The 20,565-nt window shown below is 41.8% G+C and overlaps 1 protein-coding gene across 1 annotated transcript in view; it reads left to right on the plus strand.

The window, feature by feature from the left end:
• Positions 1-20,565, plus strand: part of xylt1 (xylosyltransferase I) — a 124,116-nt gene that overhangs the window by 85,719 nt on the left and 17,832 nt on the right. The window contains exons 5-9 of the mRNA XM_049572396.1: positions 1,192-1,272; positions 3,424-3,640; positions 4,081-4,257; positions 10,806-11,071; positions 19,513-19,711. Of these exons, the coding sequence (XP_049428353.1) occupies positions 1,192-1,272; positions 3,424-3,640; positions 4,081-4,257; positions 10,806-11,071; positions 19,513-19,711 (940 nt within the window). The remainder of the gene's footprint in view (positions 1-1,191; positions 1,273-3,423; positions 3,641-4,080; positions 4,258-10,805; positions 11,072-19,512; positions 19,712-20,565) is intronic.

A 20,565-nucleotide genomic window follows, 5' to 3' on the forward strand; every position in this document is an offset into this window, starting at 1 on the left:
CTCTGGAACACTTCACCAATAATGTGTTTTGTTTCTTTTATTGTCAGACTCTCTTTTTTATAAGTCCATCTTCCTTTTCTGGGTTGCTCTGCAGTGTAGACAGTTGTTGCCAATAGTGGAATAGCAACTTCCTCTGCAAGACATTCTGCCACTGAATTAGGCTTTCACCAATGGGATGAGCTTGCGCTTCTGCTTTTTTAGACCAGCCAATAGGAACAGCTTCTCTCTAAACTGATCTGTGAGGGGTCAAAGTCTAAAACCAGAAATGAGAGGAGGTGCAGAAGCGTAGCTGTCTCTCAGACCTCTTGAATTATCAAAGTTTATTTGGGGATTTTTGCTCAATGACGCCATTATAAAACTACCCCAGCTTTAATTGAACTGTGTTGTGGAAAAACTATTTCAGACACATGTTATATCCAAGCAGAGTATTTTATGTGTTCAGACATAGAGTTTGGAGCAGTCCTTAATTATTCTGTATCAAGATTGTCACACTCAAAAACTCTGCTAATCTAATTCCTAAGGACTCTCTGGGTTTGGTTTGATCACATTTTATTGACAGCGGCGAAAGGAGCGAAAATTAGTGTGTCCACCTGGGTCTCATATTGCTATCTCTGCCGATCAGAGCTGGAGCAAATAAACACCCATTACTACTGCAGAATCATTTGTCCAGGGAGTGAATTTAGATTGTAACCAAAGACAAAAGTCAGATATTTTGTTTTTTTTGTCCAGTGGGAAAGAGGTTTTAGACAGTTTGTGGACTGATATCCAAACACACACTGCTTACCCATGTTATTGCTCTGCTTCACACCCTGAGTTAACAGTCAAGGGTGGGTTTATGTGATGGGCAATATAAGCTAGTGGCCCCTAAATCACATTTGATTGGATACATTTCTGTACACACCCTGGAGTTCAGGATAAGTCATCAAAAGTGGAAGAAATTTCATGTTATATATTGTTTATTTTTACATGTATTTAGCATATAAAAAAAGATAATTGAACCATAAGGGCAGAGGGTTAGAACTCGAACTGTTCTTTTATTAAAGCATTCAGTAAGAAATGGATTCATTTGCATTACCATCCTCCAAAACTCACACTGTAACTCTGACATGTGCTGTTTGTCAAAACCAATGTTCCACCCTGCTCTCTCCATATGTTTCCCAGTCAAGAGTAAGTCATCTTCTTCTATTTCAGGACCAATAACCAGCTGGTGGCCTTCCTGTCCAAATACAGAGACATGAACTTCATCAAGTCCCACGGCAGGGACAACGCCAGGTGAGATGCAAATTTTCAAACTTCATTTTAATCTCCCCACAACACTCCCAACCCTTCTCCTGTTCACAGACCGGCTCTCTGTGTTTGTCTCTCTTACTCACACACAGCAGCACCTAAGCGCACACGCAGTGCACTCCTGCCAGCACGGCGTGGTCACTGAATCATAATACAATTAGCTCCCATCTGCGGCTTCATTAATTAACCTTCTTGGTGGGGTGAGCTAGCGAGGTCGCTGCCAGAATGCCCTTTTCTGCTGCCGCCCTCTACTTTCTGCCTCATCACACCCCCGCGACAAACCAGTCATCACTCAACACTGTGGGCAAAAATACCCCCGAAACATGTAAAAAATAAAAAAACAGCCAGCATGTATGCATGAGTCAGCGTGACTCAGCAGTACCTTTTTCTATTTGCAGTCACAGTATTTTATCCAGTGCTGTTTGATGAGAGTGAAGCTGTTTTGTTCCTGATTTACTTCAGTTTTTAACAACAATAACGATCTCGGTAATCCAGCGCTATATGCATATGCGTGGATGGCTTGAAACTAATTGAAAAATGCATGAGTGCATTTCTAAAATGTCATCTGTGCCTGCGAGCCACAAGGTCAATACATCAACACTGTTCAGGTAACAGAGGGAGCAATCCGACCTGGTCGACCTGAATTTGACTCCCTCTATCTAACACTCGATACCTTCACAGGAGTAACACCATCCATTATGTATGCAGGGTGTCACTCTTCTTGTTGCTGATAAAAGTGCAGAGTGACAAGTGCAAACGACACATTTCTCAAGTCGTTTAAGGCAAAGGATGAGAGACAAATTATGCCAGGGGAAAGTGATGTTTGGACACAGAACTATTGTAATACTAAACTAATTATAAGATATGATAAGATATACATTATTGATTGATTATTGTTGTAGCAGTTCAGCTGTGTCCGCCTGAGCATATTTTCACTCTACTCTTTTTCAGCTCATCTCTTCAGACAGTGTGTCTGCAGCTCCTTAAAGCAACTTTTAAAATATTAGGGTTTAAAAGTCATTTAATAGTCTGAAATTTGAATTTAAAGGGTTTCATTTATCCATCTTTTTGTCGAAATGATCTCCTCTGTGTGAAAATCCACATTTCTAATGTTACAAAACTTAAAACCTACCACTGAACCTAATAGTGTCTTTATACTTTATACTTGCACTGGCCTGTTGGCAAAATATATATGAACATAGCTCCTTTTCAAGAGTGTCCTGGCCCGAGACAGGCAGCACCATAAGTTACAGACAGACAACATAGAACAAACATACAGAATAAAAATGTGCAGTTCTAAAACAAGCAATATAAAACACAAAATAAGATTACCACAAAGAAAAGCCAAAAAGCATGTTAATATATACTAGAAATGAACCATAAAAACGCAAATAACGGCATCTACACATGATTACAAAAACCAACTAAGACACACCGTGACATCAGCATATGGAAGATTGTGTTCAAAAATCCTGCAACAGTGCTTTGAAACGGCCGAGAGGAACCAATGAATGCAACTTCATGTCCTTCTGCAGAAGATTCCACATATAAGGAGCTGCATACATACATGCCCGCCTGCTGTACAGACAAAAAGACCTGTTTTATGAACAGAGAGTATAGCCATTGTCAATTGTTTGCTTAATGTACACACATAAGTATGCTGGATGTGGGCCAAGAATAGCTTTGTAAAGAAGATGCCAATGAAAAGGTCTATGAAATTGTAAGGAGAGCCAGCCAACCCGAGCATACAGGATACTTATAATCATATTCTGTTATAAAACCTACCTTTATATTTACCTGCAATTCTTAAGAAAGTAAAAGATTTGTCCAAAAATCAGGCATGAGATTGATTAAAAACGTCCAACCTACTTCCATTTTACCGGAAAGTAAATAGAAAACTGGAAGAAAATACAAATGAGCTGCTGATTATAAACCCTTTAAATGTAAAACAAAATCTACAGAGTGCTTGTTTTTATGTAAATGTTGTTTTTAAAAGTCTAATTTTCACGTGCATGTATTATAGTTTTAATTTTCTGCCATGTAAACACACAAAAAATAAACAGCCCTCGCTGTTTGGTGTATTTAATCATATTCCGCAGTCAGTGGTGTCACCATATCTTCATGTGTGCTCGCCAGGTTTATCCGTAAGCAGGGTCTAGACCGTCTGTTCTTTGAGTGTGACACCCACATGTGGAGGCTGGGCGACCGTAAGATCCCTGAAGGCATCTCAGTGGACGGCGGCTCCGACTGGTTCCTGCTTAACCGCTTGTTCATCGAGTATGTCATCAACTCCAAGGACGACCTGGTCACCAACATGAAGCGCTTCTACGCCTACACTCTGCTGCCAGCCGAGGTAACACACACACACACACACACACAGACACCTCTTTCACACGTTCAAGTGTTTCTTAAGCTTCGACTGACAGTTGAGCTTTTTATACTTTCTCTGCATCGCATATAGAAAGTTTACACCGTTTCCTTTTCATCACTGTGTAAGATGTGCAGGAAGAAAAGATATTGGAGGCAGACATATAATCATAAAGTGAAGGCAAGATGTAAAGGCTGACTTTCCAACCGTATACAAGGATTGGATGAGAACTGAATGATCTCTGTGGGGAAATTGGATGTTTATCATGAGCTACTGTGAATCTCCAGTCTCTGCTGCTACTCGCTTTCCTCTCTGAATTAAATGGTGTAAAAAATAAAACGTATACAATTTTAAAATTTTGTCTCTCTGTCTCTGCTCCCTCCTCCACCCGCTCTGCCTCTCGTCACCCTTTCCTGTTCCTCCAGTCGTTCTTCCACACGGTGCTGGAGAACAGTGCCCACTGTGAGAGTATGGTGGATAACAACCTGCGCATCACCAACTGGAATCGCAAACTGGGCTGCAAGTGCCAGTACAAGCACATCGTCGACTGGTGTGGATGCTCGCCGAATGACTTTAAGCCTGCAGACTTCCACCGCTTCCAGGTAACAGTAACACACAGTAGAGGACTGCCTTGGGACTGGAGTCCCACGGGATCCAACACAAATCTCACAGGAGCGGGCAGTCAAAAAAATAAAGAGTGGGTCTGGGGATTTAGCTGGCGCTTACCAAAAGGATGGAATCAACAAGTGAAGTTAATAAAAGAAGATTAAAGCAGCATTACACTACATAAACAATGCACCATTATTCTGACATTATAATCTCTCAATCGCACTTTAAAAAAAAAGGAAACCGATTGTCTTGAAAGACATAATCAAATCTAACTATCAGTCTAAAGTTATGTTCACTTTGTAGGTGCTTTCTAGATTTTGAAGACAAAAAGACAAAATCCATGGTTAATTTATTGACCATCTTTCTATTGTGTATGCATGGGCAGAATATTTGTGGGTACAGGCGGGGGTAGACCACACACACTGTAGGAGCGACTGGTAATGGTCAGAAATCCAGCAGGCATGAGTGGAATTAAGGGCCTTGACACACCAGACCGACGATCCATCCATCAGCCAATGTTGGACCATTGTTGAGTGTTTGTCACCCTACTTTTTGTGGTGTGCTCAGCACCTTTGGTGGTGGACCCAGTGGAGGCTAGTGATGAGAGAAATTACTGAACTAATTGTTCAGCTCAGTACATGAGAAAAGAAATGTAAATGAGGAAAGTAAACAAATGACTAAAGACAGTAGGGCGTGAGCTCGTGAATTTTTTTTCGCCATTGAGCTCTTTAGCAGAAACGATTCGTTCAAAGTTGTTTGTGTAATTGTTCGCATTGGGTTGTCTTGTTAATGTGCTAACTAGTGTCTTGAATCCGTCCTGTTAGATTTCAGGTTTCCCTTTTTGAATGACAACTACAGACTACTGCCACCTGCTGGTGTGGAGAGTTATTTCCATATGTGCTAGTTGGCCATTTGCAACAGTCTTTGCAGTGTGTTGGAACAGTCGTTCCTTAATGTTGGTTTGATGTGTCTAGGCCTTAAGAAAACAGCCCCATGCAAGTCTTTAACACACAACAATAATAAGGAGGAAATGTCTTTTTGTTTGGCAACCGTCTTTGATTAATCAAGTGGCCCAAAGCAGAGCCTGAGGCGCTGGTAGGGCAGGGCCCATATTTATCAAGAATCACACCTCTGAATTATCTAAGAACTCTAAAATTGAAATTTATGCAAAGGGTTTGGAGGAACAAATGAATCCTGAAGGCAGTGTTGGCTATCTTCAAATTTTCTGTGGGTCCTTTACATTTTTAGAATCGAAGTTAATTGCTCTTCTGTTGAATAACACCAGGAGCAAAATACATGATAAACTTATGGTGCAGGTTAAATATGTCCCTGATATACGAGCAAGAAAGTCATCGCACAGAAAAAGCTGCAGGCTAACCCTCCAACCAAGGACGACTGGACTGTAGTTTTCAGTGAAATTAAGAATTTTTTTTTTTTCTCAAGACTACATAAGAACATTATGTTAAATACTAGGAAAATGGACAAGACGTATGTGCACATAAAATGTAACACATTACATATAAGGTTTCAATAGAGGACTGTTTCAAACAGCCGACATACACTCTTCACTTATCTTCAGTAAAGTAGAGACAAAGACATTTATTGAGTAACTTGTACAGACAGTAAAGTGCAGGAGGAACCTTTAAGAGGAACTCTTAAGGAAGTGATCATATGATTAATCACATGTATGTTCAAGGCAGACACATGTGTTTGCCCGACATGTGCTATATTGTTCATTCTAGTAGTTCCAGTAGCTTTCAGCACGTGATGGCAGCAACAAGTCGCTTCCGAGTTGTAGGGATGAAACTACAGGGAATTTGACTGGAACATTAAAGAGATTATGATGCATGTGTATTAGAAAAAATAGTGTGACAGATAAATGCAAAGCAATATATGATAGTCGTGTTATCTGAGCCCCTTAGGAATGCAAAAAAGGAGTGGAATATAAGGAATAAAATACAATGTGGCGCGCTTTGAAGGTTGTGCTCAAAGACTGGTGAAAAAAGAATCAGATTTAAGATTTACTTTGGAGAACTATGGATAAACATTCAAGGTAGATTTAACAGCATTTTTATGTCAAAATAAATTAAATCAATAGCCTTTATTCTGACATCTGTGAGTATTAGTGAAAATAAACCATTTTTACTTTCTTCAGTCTTTAAAATCCTAAATTTCTCTGTTAGTAGTTTGATCGAAACAGGCCCCGGGCTTAAAGATTCACTAAGTAACTTTTCTGCATTTAATATGTCTAAAAACAACCACACCAATGTTTTATATTTTGTTGAGTGCTTACATTATCCCAAATGTTTCCAACAGTGTTTCCACCCAGAGAAATCTGTCATTTTAATCAAGGCCATGGTCTCTGTCTGCTGTCCGTGGCGTCATATCCCTTTTTCACATGTATCAGGGTCATAAATTGACTTTTTACCCAGATTAAAGCAACATTTTTATTTTCATTTTTTCATTTCATATCATTTTTAGTAATATATTTTAACCAGGTGAAGGATTTTAAGTCATCAGATGTCTGGATTTTCAGTTAACAGAGAAACAAGCTGAGCAAACGTCAGTGGCAACTTGGCTCCAGCCCCTGCTGTGCAGAACAACATTAGAGAAACATTGATTTTTAAAATGAAACGGCTTTATTCGTTGTTTGTAGTATTTTGAATCACCGGGTCTGTTTGTTTTGGAGAGAAATAGATCTCTGCGGATAATTCGGCTCCCATTAAAAACCTTCTGAACATCTGGATTTTAATTTAACAAAAGGTGAGCACACATTAGCAGGAGCTGGGCTAGCAGCCAGACCGCATTGGAGAAACACTGATTTTCAGCATAAATCTGCTTTATTCAGTGTTTATACTGGTTTAAAATCACCTGGTTTGTTTTAGACAGACAGAGACCTCTGCAGATAATTCTCCTGGTAAAAACCTCCCGAACGATCAGCACTGAAGGAATCCTTGTAGGGAGAAACTGACTGCAGTGACGGCATTGCTCCGGTTTTTTGTTGATGTTTTGATTGAGAGAATCCTAACAGCAGAACATAGTGTGCCTTTATCTCAGATGAAAGGCTGTATCCTCAAGCAATCAGAGACACCAGATAAACCTGTAAACATACAAACATTTAAATGAAAAGATTACATCACTTTCAGCGAATGTTTGCAGCGCTCACACCTCAGCTTGTCATGGGAAATCAGCAGCAGTCAATCTCTACATTCTGTGGCCTCAAGGTTTGTCCTCCCACTCTTTGCATCTAGTCCATTCCCACAGCTTTCACAATCAATATGTGCAAAATTATGTCTCGATTAGTGTGACCCTGAGAGGGGGGAAAAAATTTAATAGTAATTAGATCCTCTTTGCCTTGAGTATGAAGGGGAGAGGGGGGTTAGTTAGCTTTTCAAAATGAAAGTGAATGAGTGGCAGTGACTCCAGGACCCCAGAGAAAATCAGCATCGCAGTTTGACTTTTAATGTGCTCCGAAAAAGTAAAAGCTGCAGTACAAAGTGAAACGTTCTGCCACAGTTAAATATCACTTTGAGTCATATCCTTTAAGTGCCGTGACTCACTTTGTCTCTCCTGTCCTTCACACACCAGTCAAAGCTGACCTCAGTTCTCCCTTCGCCAGACCCCGTCTGCCGTCTGTCTCGCCTCAGTCTCTGGCAGTTCAGTGCCAACACATTACCGCGGGTCCTTGGCACTGCCGCTGGGTCTGGTTGGCACCCTGGTATCAGTGAAGTCCAACCTTGGGAACAAAGCAGCCTTTCCAAAAGCCAGCCAGGCCCCTGGTATTAATAGGACTTAATATCCCATTGAGCGCACGATCCGAGTTTCCCTTTGAACCCTGGCACTGGGGAAGATACAGACAAGTGAAGTAGGCTTCAATTTGGTTTGCAGATGAGACGAGTAATTCAAGGTAGAACTGTCGAGTTCCCCCGCACAGTTATTTTGAAGTGCGCTCGCCAGGGGAGGGGGCTGTCCTGAAGAGGGAGAGTGGTGATGTGCCTTTTGTCTTAGTGCATCATTGTTTAGTAATGTGTTTGAGAATGAGGTGCATTTGGGAAGTGTGTCGGAAAGACAGGCTGTGACAGGTCTGTACTTTCAGCCGGCTGCACTGAGGGCATGTCACAACGCACAAAATCCAGATATGTGTAAAAGCCTCCCTCCCTTGGTGTTTCATTTGATATCTGCAGCCGATCACAGAGGGTTAATGCATCATCTGGTGCAGTGTGAAGCCACACCGATATCCCACAGCCGTCACTCCGGCGTGAGAAAGAGTTTTCTTGATTAGGTCTCCTACTTTTTTTTTAAGCAGGTTGCACCGAGGTGTTCGGTGCTGGGTATCAGCAAATAGTTTTGTGTCTGGGACTGAAAAGATGTCTTTGTGTGTAGGCCAAGCTGTGGAGGCAGCAGATTTCATGATGCACCATCAAACACACAAGTAACAGCAAGGGTGAGAAAGACATGGGTGGAGTGGAGGAGGCCAGACAGTGACAAATACAAAGAAGTGTTGAGAAAAGAGGTGATGAATGGATGGATAAATACAGAGATGGACCGTACAGAGAGAGCCGTACAGCTGCTGTATCGATTTACACACAGATGCTAATGAGACGTGTGAGCTGTCTCCTTATCTCTCTTAATAATAATTCCTGTAACGAGGCTTTCTGACACAGTTGCTCCATCAAAGCACCCAGAATCCTTTCATCAATAGTTGCATTTAGACCTCTGTCAGTAGGTAACTTATTTTCTCCTCCTGTTCTTCCTTTGACATCTGAGATAGCATCAAGTCTTTATAAATCAATAAAGGTCTTGTTTTGTTGTGTGTTTTTTTAACGATTTAGTTCATAAAGTGTAAACTGTAGTACAGATGTTTCCCTATCCAGTGTGCAGGGTATTTAAGATGTGTAGCTCCCTTGTTGATTCAAATATTATAGTGAGTGCACTGTTTCGACAAATAACGTTCCCAACTTTCCAATACATTAGTTTTTTGGTCTATAAAATGTCATAAAATGGTGAAAAATGTCAATCACTGTTTCTCAAAGCCCAAGACGACATCCTCAACCCAAAGATAGTCAGATTACTGTTGTATAGGTGTAAAGAAAGCAGAAAATATTCACATTTAAGAAGCTGGGATCAGAGAAATTTGACTTTTTTCGTCAAAAAATAACCCAAACTTAATAATATATTATCAAATTAGTTGTGTTTTAGCTCACAACAAAGTCTGTGAATTATCTGAGTAACCAGGTCATGATTTTTGGAAAGAGACATCGACATCTGTTGAGTTTTTCAAATGCTTTTTTTATTTTTATTTTGGTACTTTGAGCACCACAAGCCAAGTGCCATCTAGTCCCATTATACTGGAGAGAAGGCAGACTCTCCACAGCTGATATCTCCAACACTCAGCAGCTCACACCAAAAACAATCTAGATTTATAAATGGCACTACAGGAAAGAGGAAAAACAATTTGTATTTTTGATTTAGGGGTGAACTGACCTTTTAAAGAGGAACTGCCCCGATTTTTCCCTTAACAGGTCTCGGAGGGTCCAAACTAACTTGTTATGTGAATTAAGTTGTATAAAGCCTTTTGTGGCTCCAGAGGGAGCTGCACAAAGTCTGATAAATGACCTCTAATGATGTCACTATAGTTAGACACAAGTTACCTCACAAGACCTCTGTAGCCCGCTCCTCATCTCTGCTTGTGGCTACCACAACATGCAGCTAACAGCATAGCACACCAGAATCTGTGACTGAACTGTTGGCAGTAGAGTTGTATTGTGGGTAATGTAGGCACCAGATTTTAATAAGGAGGACGATGACTGGAATCAGAAATAGTGAGTCCATAGTGAGGGGTAGAGCACTCTTTCAGGCACCTTAAAATCCCTCAAATTCATTTTGCAACATGGACTAGGGTTGGGTGATATGGAGAAAGTCAATATCTAAATATTAGATACCTAATATGACTGTTAGTGCTTCACAACATGTTTACACAATGAGATTTTTGATTAATAATGACTAAGTGGGTAAAGGCAAATAATAGAGTTGTAAAAGGCTGTAATACAGCCTTTAAAACCAGGAAAATACTTATTACTATATTACCATATCTAAAATCTAAGTTGACATCTAGGTTAAATATCACAGATTGATCTATCGAGAAATTGCCCAGCCCCAGTCCTGACCCCCAGGTTGGGAACCAATGACATAGACGACAGAAGTTTTAATGCATACAGACCATTTGTTCTGCAAATGAATAAAAAAGAGAGACTAAGGAGAGTCATTTTAATTTAATATATGTAATAATTCATTCACATTTCCATACAGAAAATATTGACCTCCTTTTTATCTGCTACCTTCTGCACCCTCTGCTCTATCTCTTCTTTCTTCTCTCTGCCCACACGACACTTCCACACACATCTAACACATCGTATTTGTTCCCCTGCCATCCTGGCACACCACCATTTCCTAATCTTCTCCTTTTTTCTTCTCTTTATCTCTTCCCTCCCTGCTTTGCTGTTATGTTCCCCTCCCTCCTCCCTCCCCTCTCCCTGTGCAGCAAACGGTGCGGCCCACCTTCTTTGCCAGGAAGTTTGAAGCCAGCGTGAACCAGGAGATAGTGAACCAGCTGGACGCCTACCTGTTTGGACCGTTGCCCCAAGGAACGCCGGGCCTGAACTCGTACTGGGAGAACGTGTACGACGAGCCGGACGGCGTGGCCAGTCTGTCGGACACGCAGCTGACGTACTTCCACTCCTTCTCGCGGCTGGGCCTGGCCAGAGCTACCGCCTCGCTGCAGGGGAACCCAAAGGATCACAGCTGCAGGTCAGCCTCTATGCAAATACATCACCACTTATCACATCATGACACACCTGCACCGACATCCACAGGTGCACTTTACTCTCAAAAGCCAGCCACACCCGTGTTTGTATGAAAACCCACAGCATGCTGCACATAAAATGCTTTTGTGTTTCTGTTGATGCATCGTCTCCCTCATGGAAATAGGATAACAATGAATAGTTCCAATCAGCAACTGGGAACTCTGGGTAATGCTGTTCATTGTGTAACATGATACGACACTCAGTCAATTTATCCCGGAGATAATGAGGCTATATGGGTCACAGCATTGAAAGCTGTCCCTTCAGGCCAGTTTATTATTAGCGGAAATGTATGAATTCCAGTGCTGTTAACATACAGTATGTGGTTTAAGTGAAGAGGGAAAACCACACTGTGCTTTCATATTTAATGGCCAAATGGAACATTTAAGCTTCATGTACTTCAGTCAGGGTTTTCAGCAGCATATGTTCTCAGTAGCATCTGGTGTAGGAGCATTTTAGGTTAGCTTTCCTTTAGTTTCTCTGCACAGCGATGAAACCCAGACGTAACGTGATTAAAAAACAGTGACAAATTAAATATGCTGATTCAGAGCAGAAAGCAGAGGTGTAAATTGCTAATTTGTGTACGTGTGAGAGAAAGCACTGTGTCGCTCATAAAAGCATCTTACCTCGAAACAAAAGGGAAAACAACAAACGCGACACCTGCGATTGCAGCAAACATCGAGATGACATCTTTATGCTCATTTTAATGACATCGGCAAACATTAGGATGACTTCACATGAGACAGGATAACAGAAGATATACGGAGCACAGCTTGAAGCAAAGCATTTGTTACAACAAGATATGGAGACACGCTGTGATTGGATCTGCTGCTGTTTTTGTTGGTAGTCATCCAAGCTGCCGATTCATATTGCTCCAACCAGGAAAGTTTTAGAAATCATCAGGGAAACTGACTGATGGGATCTTTGAGTGCAAAGTCACTCACTGCTGTGGAGGAAATCTTCGAGGCAACACGAAAGCAATCGCCTCATGTCCGCTGAGATGGTTTGCTCCAGTGCCACCCGCATGCCTCCCACCCCACTGCATTGTGGGTGTTCTGTAAAGTCCTGTGGGTAATGCTGAGCAGAGAAAGGAAGCATGTTTCCATCTGTTTAAACCTCAAAACCATCTATCGGCTACAGCTGTTTCTACTCATGCATCTGTTAGAAGACAGAGCGAGAGCAGACGAAGGTGGTCACATACATGCATGTTTATGTGTTTATTATTATATTTATTTATGTGTGTCTTTGAAGGCGGGTCTCCAAATCTATCATTGCAGATGAGCCTGTGAGAAAATGAGAACTTGATGACTTTCTCATGAGATTTAGCAACTTTTAGAGGCTTTATCTCTAATAACTAGCGACAAATTTAGCGACTTATTCAGACCATTAGGGAGAAATGGGAAAAATATTATACTGTAATTCATTCTCATGCCTGGTGCCCATCAGCGAGGGGTCTCCCGCCATCTCTCCTCTTGCATCGTGCAGTAGGTGTTGGACAGCCAGGAGGAGACGCCACTCGCCTTGGGAGTTCCACTGTAGTGACTTTCTATTGGTATGTTGATGCTCTCAATCTGTGGAATGGAAGCGCAAGCAAGTGGTGCAACCAGAGTAGACCAAGGACCTGCCACTTGTCTCCTAGCAGGGCGGGTTAGAGGCGAAACCCACGAAACAGATACAGGGGATGACTCTAAAGTGTGCCGTCTTGTCTCTAAACCATCTCTACTCAGCATACGTTTGAATCTTAGTTTTTAGTGCAGTGCACAGACATCCTCCCTTTGCACAGATACAAGTCAGTGTAGTCAAGGTCAGACATTTTAGGAAAACATAAGCAGAAGAAAAACACGTCTTTGAGCGGAGAGGGACTTTCAGTCTCAAGTCCTCGTATGCAAACTGCAAGTCAGGATACAGTCTATGAGGTGTCGGAGTGCTGGCAAAGCTGTTTAACAGGTGTTTTTTTATGGAGCTTAGTCCAAATTCTTTTATTGCATTTTATTTGGGATGACGCTAAGTGAACACGGATGAAAAGGCAGGTTCATGATAAAAAAGAATGATTTAGGAGCCATGTGCCAGCTTTTTGGAAATGACCAGTAGCACAGCAGGACTAATACCTGCATCCAAAAAATATTCCATGTGCTGCACAGTTACAAACGATTTTTAACCCGTTCCTGAAGCTGAGCTGTCTCTTCATTGGTACATTTAAATAAAAATGAGTATATATTATATCAGTAAATATCAACACTTCTTTCCAATATGTTATGTTATCTAAGGGTAAGGAAAAACAATCATAACTTGAGAAAACAGGTTAAAAAGAGTCCAAAACCAAAAATAAATGTTTGTCACACCACAGAAAAATGTGTTATTAAGCACCCAGCCAAATTGGAATGATTAAGAAAGCCGCCAAGTATATAAAATTATGTTTCAATGTAATGAAAAAAATATGCAGGATTCTTTGCTCTGAGATGCTGGGTGTGTGTCTGCTGAATGTGCTGAAGCCACGCCCACTTTTAGAAAAGTTGCAGCCTCTTTGAATTGTAGCGCTACAATGGATGTGTCATCTAGCAGCTTCGTTGGCCTTGTGCAGCCATTTATGTTTTAGCCACCTGAGCCAGAATCAAATTCAGAGCCAGAGGACACTGACCTGCCCGAAAGTCAACCTTATTTTTCTCAATCTGCAAAGAAGGGTGTAGGGGCGGGATTTATGCTAAGGGTTGCTTCATTGTGTCATCATTGTGCCCAAATAATCCTGGACACAAAAATGGTGAAAAACAGTTTAATAGTCTACAATTAAGTGCTGTGTAGTTCCCAGTGTTTTCAACAAGTGTTTTCTAACATAATGTGTTACGATGTAAACCTCAGATTTTACTTTCCCCCGACTTTAAGAGTTCTGAGAATACCATCAGGGCAGCTGCAAATGTAGTTCAATTTTATATTTTTCCCAAAGTCAGATGCTCTGTGACTTGAACGTAATGGCAAAACATGAAAAGCACAAACTAAACTAACATATCCATGTTATGTATTATTGTCATATAATGTTGTCATGCACATTTTCCAATGTTTAATTGGATGTCATTATTTAACACAGTGCCAGACGGCCGCACCGGTCCCGCCTGCTCGATGACGTGTTCTGTCATGAATTAATCCCTGCAGCACAACTGGGCAGAAGACATGAATAATAATACAGTTCTCATAATCCTGGGTGTGACATACAGACAAAAAGGCATTGCTAATGTGTTGCAAGATAAGTGTGTGATATTAGATGATGAAGTTTGTGAGGAAAAATCAAGAACTTGCAACCAAATAATGTGAGATGAGTCACAGCTGCAGTGAGACATCGTTAAAATCTTGCTGGCAAAAAAAGGAGAAATAAAAGGTAAAATGAGCCTCGTGATTTTTCTTTTAATTCAGCCGCACTCTGGTTTATAGGTCTAATCATTAAATACACTGTGTGTGTGCATGTGTGTGTATATGTGTGTGGCATGCTCATACAAGGCCTGTCTGGTGTGGCATCATTTGTGTTTTATTGATCTGTAATTTTACTGATCAAGTCAGGTAATTAAACCGATCAAGGTACGAAGTTGCAGCAGATTTGTCACTTTTTGTCACTTTCGTATCCATGTCCTGGTCCAAAGTAAAGCCCCACATAGTGTGTGTGTGTGGCCAAAGGCTGTAATCACCTGTTAACATAAGGGGGGACCATTTTTAACGTACACTTTCTGCGACCCAACACTCGAGGGGTGCCGAGGTTGCATTTCCCCCCAGGAGACGCTAATAGAAACTTAACAGCTAAACTGACCTTTTCAGGGCATTTTAAAACATATATCTCAGATCAGGGGTTTTAGTGAGCGCCATTTGTGTGTCAGGGTGTACACATTATGACATTATTATGACATACTATACCATGACTTTTTTAAATTACCTCTTAATGACATTTTACGATATATGTCATATTTAATGACATGTTGTACTATGACTTTTTATATTTTTATGACATGCTCGCAGTCGACAGCAATATAGCCTGCATACTGTCATGCACATATTACATTCTAGTTTTCCACTTTTGATCCATGTGAAAGTAATAAAATACAGAGACAACACAGTGGTTGACAGTTATTGTACCAGAGAACACTGATAAACCGAGATGGCTCACTTTAGATTAATTTCCTGTATCTGTGTCACGTGGGTTTCGCCGATGCCCCGCCCCTTTAGAAGACAAATGGCAGTCCTGAGTCTGTTCATTCCAATGAGGACAGTAAATACGAGCACAGATTATGACTAGTTCTTTTGCCCCATAGTCACCAAATTAAATTTTTACACTTACACTTTTTACAAGCCACAGATTGATTATCACATACGGTTTTGATACTGAAATAGCAGTTTTTTAAGGACAGACAGAGCAGGAGAAAATTAACTATGTTCGAGTCCTGTCTTTTTGCAAGATCTTGGGTCGGTCACTGCAGTGCTGCTGACGTCACTTTCCAACTGCATAAACAGAAATCCTACATAGACTGATGCGTAAAACCGTGAATTAAAAGTTAAAACTGAAATAAAACTTGTGTTTCTTTAGGTAATAACACTATAACCATTAATATTTAGCTGTTTTTAGAGGGGGCAAAGACAACATTATAAGACTGATATGATCTTGCGCTGGGTTGATATCAGATTTTAAGCTAGGAGATAAAAACAAGCAGCAAAGGAGACCAGAAGTATACACCATTTCATAACATTGGCGCAGCTTGTGATGTATCGTCTTTTGTTGCAGAGAATGTTTGAGTGTACCCACAACAGCTGAGCAAAGGCTTTTGCTGTGGTACGGCAACACCACGTGGACAAACTACACGCAGAACTGAAGTACACCGTAATACTAGAATGGGTAGTAATAATGAGTTTAACAATAGTGTTGATAGTATAGTAATTAAGTAGTTTAAGTTTATAGTATATTATTAAGATTACACTTGTTATTGATTATAGGGTCATTTTGAGTATATTTGAATATAGGGAATGATGTTCCCCCTCCAATATATGTGAGAATTATGGCTTGGGTGTGGCCACATATTTTGCATGCATGTAAAAACATGCTCCAAACAAACGGATGGGTCAGCCTCAGATTGAGACTGCAGCAGGAGAGAGGAAACAGCCACAGAGACGGATTTGGCTCTTTTAGCAGCCCGCTGTGACTGGATTGGAGAGACTGTGGAGTAAAAGCCTGAATGGAGCTTCTGTGCAGGCCAGGCTACGCCCCGACCCTTTCTCACCGCCTCTCACACTGGCAGCCACATCTCTTTTGGGGGAAGACAGGGGCAGAGGGAACGAGAACCGAGGGACAAGGACAGAAAGCAGGATGAAAGGAGGAGAAGAGAGGAGAGGAGTGTGGAGGGGATGGCAGATGGGAAAACAGAGACGAGGAGAAAAGGGAGAAAGACAGAGGGAAAAGGGAGCAGGAGGGGAGGGAGTGTGCTCTGCTATCCTTGTGGGTGTAAATATTTGCTGTTCTGCTTGTCAGGGTAGCATTTACCGGGACGGGTTGACTCCTGGTCCTTTAGTGGAATACTGATGAGGCCATGGGCACTGGGGAGCAGGGAGGGACAGTGTGTGTGTTAATCTGTGTGTGTGTGTGCAAAAGAGGGAGAATAAAGACGAACTCAAGGAAGCAGAAGAGACGAAGGATGAGAAATCTGGGCGCGAAGGAGTCAGAGAGCAGCTGTGGAGCGTTCCCCAGCAGTGCCCACCCTGGCCCCTTTTTAGTTTTTCCAGAAGTCACTCGGGCTTGCTGCCCCCGAGGGCCCCGGCCCTCTGCCACGTATGAGGCGACGCACAAACAAACAACAGACTAATCAGAGGGGCAAGACCTTCGCTCGGCTTCAGCTGACTCGATGACCCAGTTCAACTTTGTTTTACACAGACTTGTAATGTGTTTAGCTGGATTGTCTGTGTGTGTTCAGAGCTCTGACTAATCTGAATCTGCTGCCAATACAGCCCATGACTATTCTGTAATTTTCTGTAGCAAGCAGAACGCTGCGGTCTCGACTGTCACATGTCTTCTTTAACCATCATTTCCACTTCAGAACCGGAGCACATGTCGAAACATCCAGCACACAGCAAAGCAATAATTAGCAGAGAAGGAGCTTGTTATTAACTTAGTTAGAGGTACTCAGGCTTTAATAAAGTGTTCACTTGTCCATTATTTATCTTTGATCTACTGCAACAGTTATGTACAACCATAAAAACAGTTTATTAAAGGGATACTTTGCTGATGTCAATCAGTTTTGTATCATAACAAAGTGGGTTGTATGCGTAAATGAACTGTGGTAAATTTCCCTCCATGTTATACAGATCTGCGTGATCATCTCTTATCTCAAATCGACAGACACAAAGGGTATAGAGGCGGATTGAGAGAGAGTGCTACCCCTCTCTCTTAAACTCAGACCGAACTCCGGTAAAACAAGGCAGTGCTGATCAAATTAAACCAAAATTGTTACTATACTGCCTGTTTTTCTTTTCCTGTATTGTCTTCAGAAACATATTTAAGTGCAGTGGTTCCCACCTGGTGCAGCCACAGGGTCCAGATTTCTCTTTAGTCATTAGTTCAAGGTCCATAAAGTTAAATGAATTAAGCATCATACTTGTGGTTGGCCATGTCGTCGAGCTAGTTTGCTCTCTCTGTTACGTAGCTGTCTGTCATTTACTCACTCTACAACAGGACACGACACATTAAAATAAAAGCTTGTGCTGGAAATTCACTGCCCTTCAAAAATAGAGTGTTTTTTACAAACTTGACAGTGGTCCATTAAGAATGGACCCGCAACCCACCAGTTGGGAACCCCTGTTTTAGTGCACTGTTTGGCTGTAAACCAAGAATTTGTGAACAGGAAGTGGGCGCCATACTGTTCCCTGTATTGTAAAAATGGAGGCTGAACAGGGACTGAAACTAACACCCGCCATGCGTTAAATGTGGGCAGATTTTCAGTATAGCGAGTAAGGGGCCGATCACACCTACAGGTGGCGCTAGAAACGCGGACGCTTCAAAGACGCTTGAAATGCCTGAAACGCCCTTTCGATGAGCGTTCCTTACGAGGAGCACCTGTAAAGCGGGGGTGCATGTGCAACCGGGCGATCAAAACATTGAAAATGGACCCAAGACGGAGCTATGGTGCTACTGGCGCCTGACGCCCAAAAGTTGAGATTATTTCAACTTTCAGCATCTACAAACCCGTGTCTAAACAGACGCCAGAAATCATAAAAAAAATCACATAAAAAATGCTTGAAAACCAGTCAGACGCCCCGTATCATACGGAATCAATTGTTTTACTGGCGTCTCATTTCTAGCGCTCCTTGTAGGTGTGATCGCCCTGTAAAGCTATCTGTCACACTGGGGGGTAAATGTTTGTACCAAAACAGACAAACTATGCTTAGAGTCTTTACCGTGTTGTGGTGTCATCTACAGTCGTACTGCTTTTGTCCTCTACTATCTGTCTGTGTTGGAGACGTATTTGACACTCACACAGCAAAAGGGAAATCATCCTGCATTCGGGTGCACCTTGTAAACTCTGAAATCTACACTGGACCTAGCTCAGGATCTAATCAAAAAAATCTGTGGTTCAATCACCCGCTCCTCGAGTCTGCATATCAAAGATTCCTTGATCAAGATATTAACCCCCAAATTGCTCTCGAAGGCTGTTCCATCCATGTATGAGTGTGTTTTAGCTGAGTAGCAGGTGACACATTGAGCAGTAGCCTTGGCCATCACTGTGTGAATGTGTGTGTAAATGGGTAAATGTGACATGCAGTGTTAAAAGTGCTTTGAGTGCAGTTCCATTTACCATTTACTTGTAAATGCAGTAATCTTTACTCAAACGGCTATGAAGGTTGTTTAAAACAGGAGAGTTTCTATTTTTTTCTTGGTTTCCTTTGCTGAAATAGGTCTGTTGTTACTTCCTCACTGTTTCACTCCAGCATTTTTAATAATTAGATGCTAAAATTGTAATAATTATCCATGTATTTTGTACATTAGTTATCGAAAAAAAAAAGAAAAGAAAGTCGTGGTTATCCAAGTGTGGGCATCATAACCAACAAGCAGTGCTTAATGAGAATTATCAGCATGGCCCACACATGTCTTTGACCAATTGGTTTTCTGCTAAAGGTCATTGAATTAATGTCCACCATGTCACACAATCACACAGAGCACATTGACTCCCTACTAACCTTCACTGCGAGCACGCATTAGCATCCAGCCACATTAGCATGTCCAAGGCCGGTTCCTTCCAGACGTTATCCAGATGAATCTAGATATCCTCCTCCTCTTACACTGTTGGCCCCAAGAGGTTGCACAGCGGGTAGGTCAGCACTTATCAGGTTTGCTAATGGATCCTCACTCTCTCCGTGTTCTGCCAGGTACTTCCCCATGGGCCACCCAGTGTCAGTGCATCTCTACTTCCAGTCAGACCAGTTCCAGGGCTACCTGGTCAAACACCATGCCACCAATCTGGCAACGAGCAAGCTGGAGACCATGGAGACCTGGGTGGCACCCAAGAAGAACTTCAAGCTAACCACCCCTCCCAGCAGCACATTCAGCAGGCTGCAGTTCGCAGAGGTGAGTCATTTTATTGGCCTGAGTGGCGTAGCATTTATTTTTAATTTACATTGAAGTCATTTGTTTGGCACAAGTCAAAAAACAATCAGTCAGCCATTGCCAGTGTCAGGAAATGAGTTCTATTAAAACTCTAAGCACCACCACATAGGAATAACACAGCTCTTCAGCATATAATTAGAGGTGAGACATACAGCTCATTGCCGTGGTGGCCTTATATTCATTGCTATGGCGACCTTGCCAAGGCTCATAGCTGCGCATCTCCACACAATTAAACCGGCGCCTGTAATGGCCTTGTAAAATGTAAATTGATTGAATTCATCCAAGTTTATAGGGATGAGCGCTTCATGTGCTGCTTATTTGTTGCCTCCTAATAGAACTTCTTCTCACCTTCACACTGGAATGCTTCCCTTGATTGTCTTGTTATGTTAATCTGTGTTTCTGTTTACCACAACGCCTGTTTAGGATACAGCAGCTCGGCTGTGATGTGACAGCCACAGAGCGTCGTTTTAAAAAGGCCAAAATTAACTGAGTGAATGTAAATTGACCTTTTCTCTCTGGTTTATCATGCACAGCTTTGTGGGAAGCAGAAATGTCAACAAACTTGTAAATGAATTTGTTTGCTGTTTTTGTGCCGGCAGACTGCACTTGTACACCTGGACACACCTTCACCCTGTTTTACCTCTTGTACTAGTCCCAGCGTTAACTCACAGTAGAGCTCTGATTCTCTGCTGGATCCAGTCTGCAGGGTTCGGGCTGGGTCGGGCTGTAATTTCTCATCATTCCCTGGGCTTGAATCAGGCCGGGTTCCCACCAATTTACTGTTGGTGTTTTTTAATGAAACTGGCAGTTCTCAT

Source organism: Epinephelus fuscoguttatus, linkage group LG3 (genome assembly GCF_011397635.1).
Source record: "Epinephelus fuscoguttatus linkage group LG3, E.fuscoguttatus.final_Chr_v1".
Classification (NCBI taxonomy): domain Eukaryota; kingdom Metazoa; phylum Chordata; class Actinopteri; order Perciformes; family Serranidae; genus Epinephelus; species Epinephelus fuscoguttatus.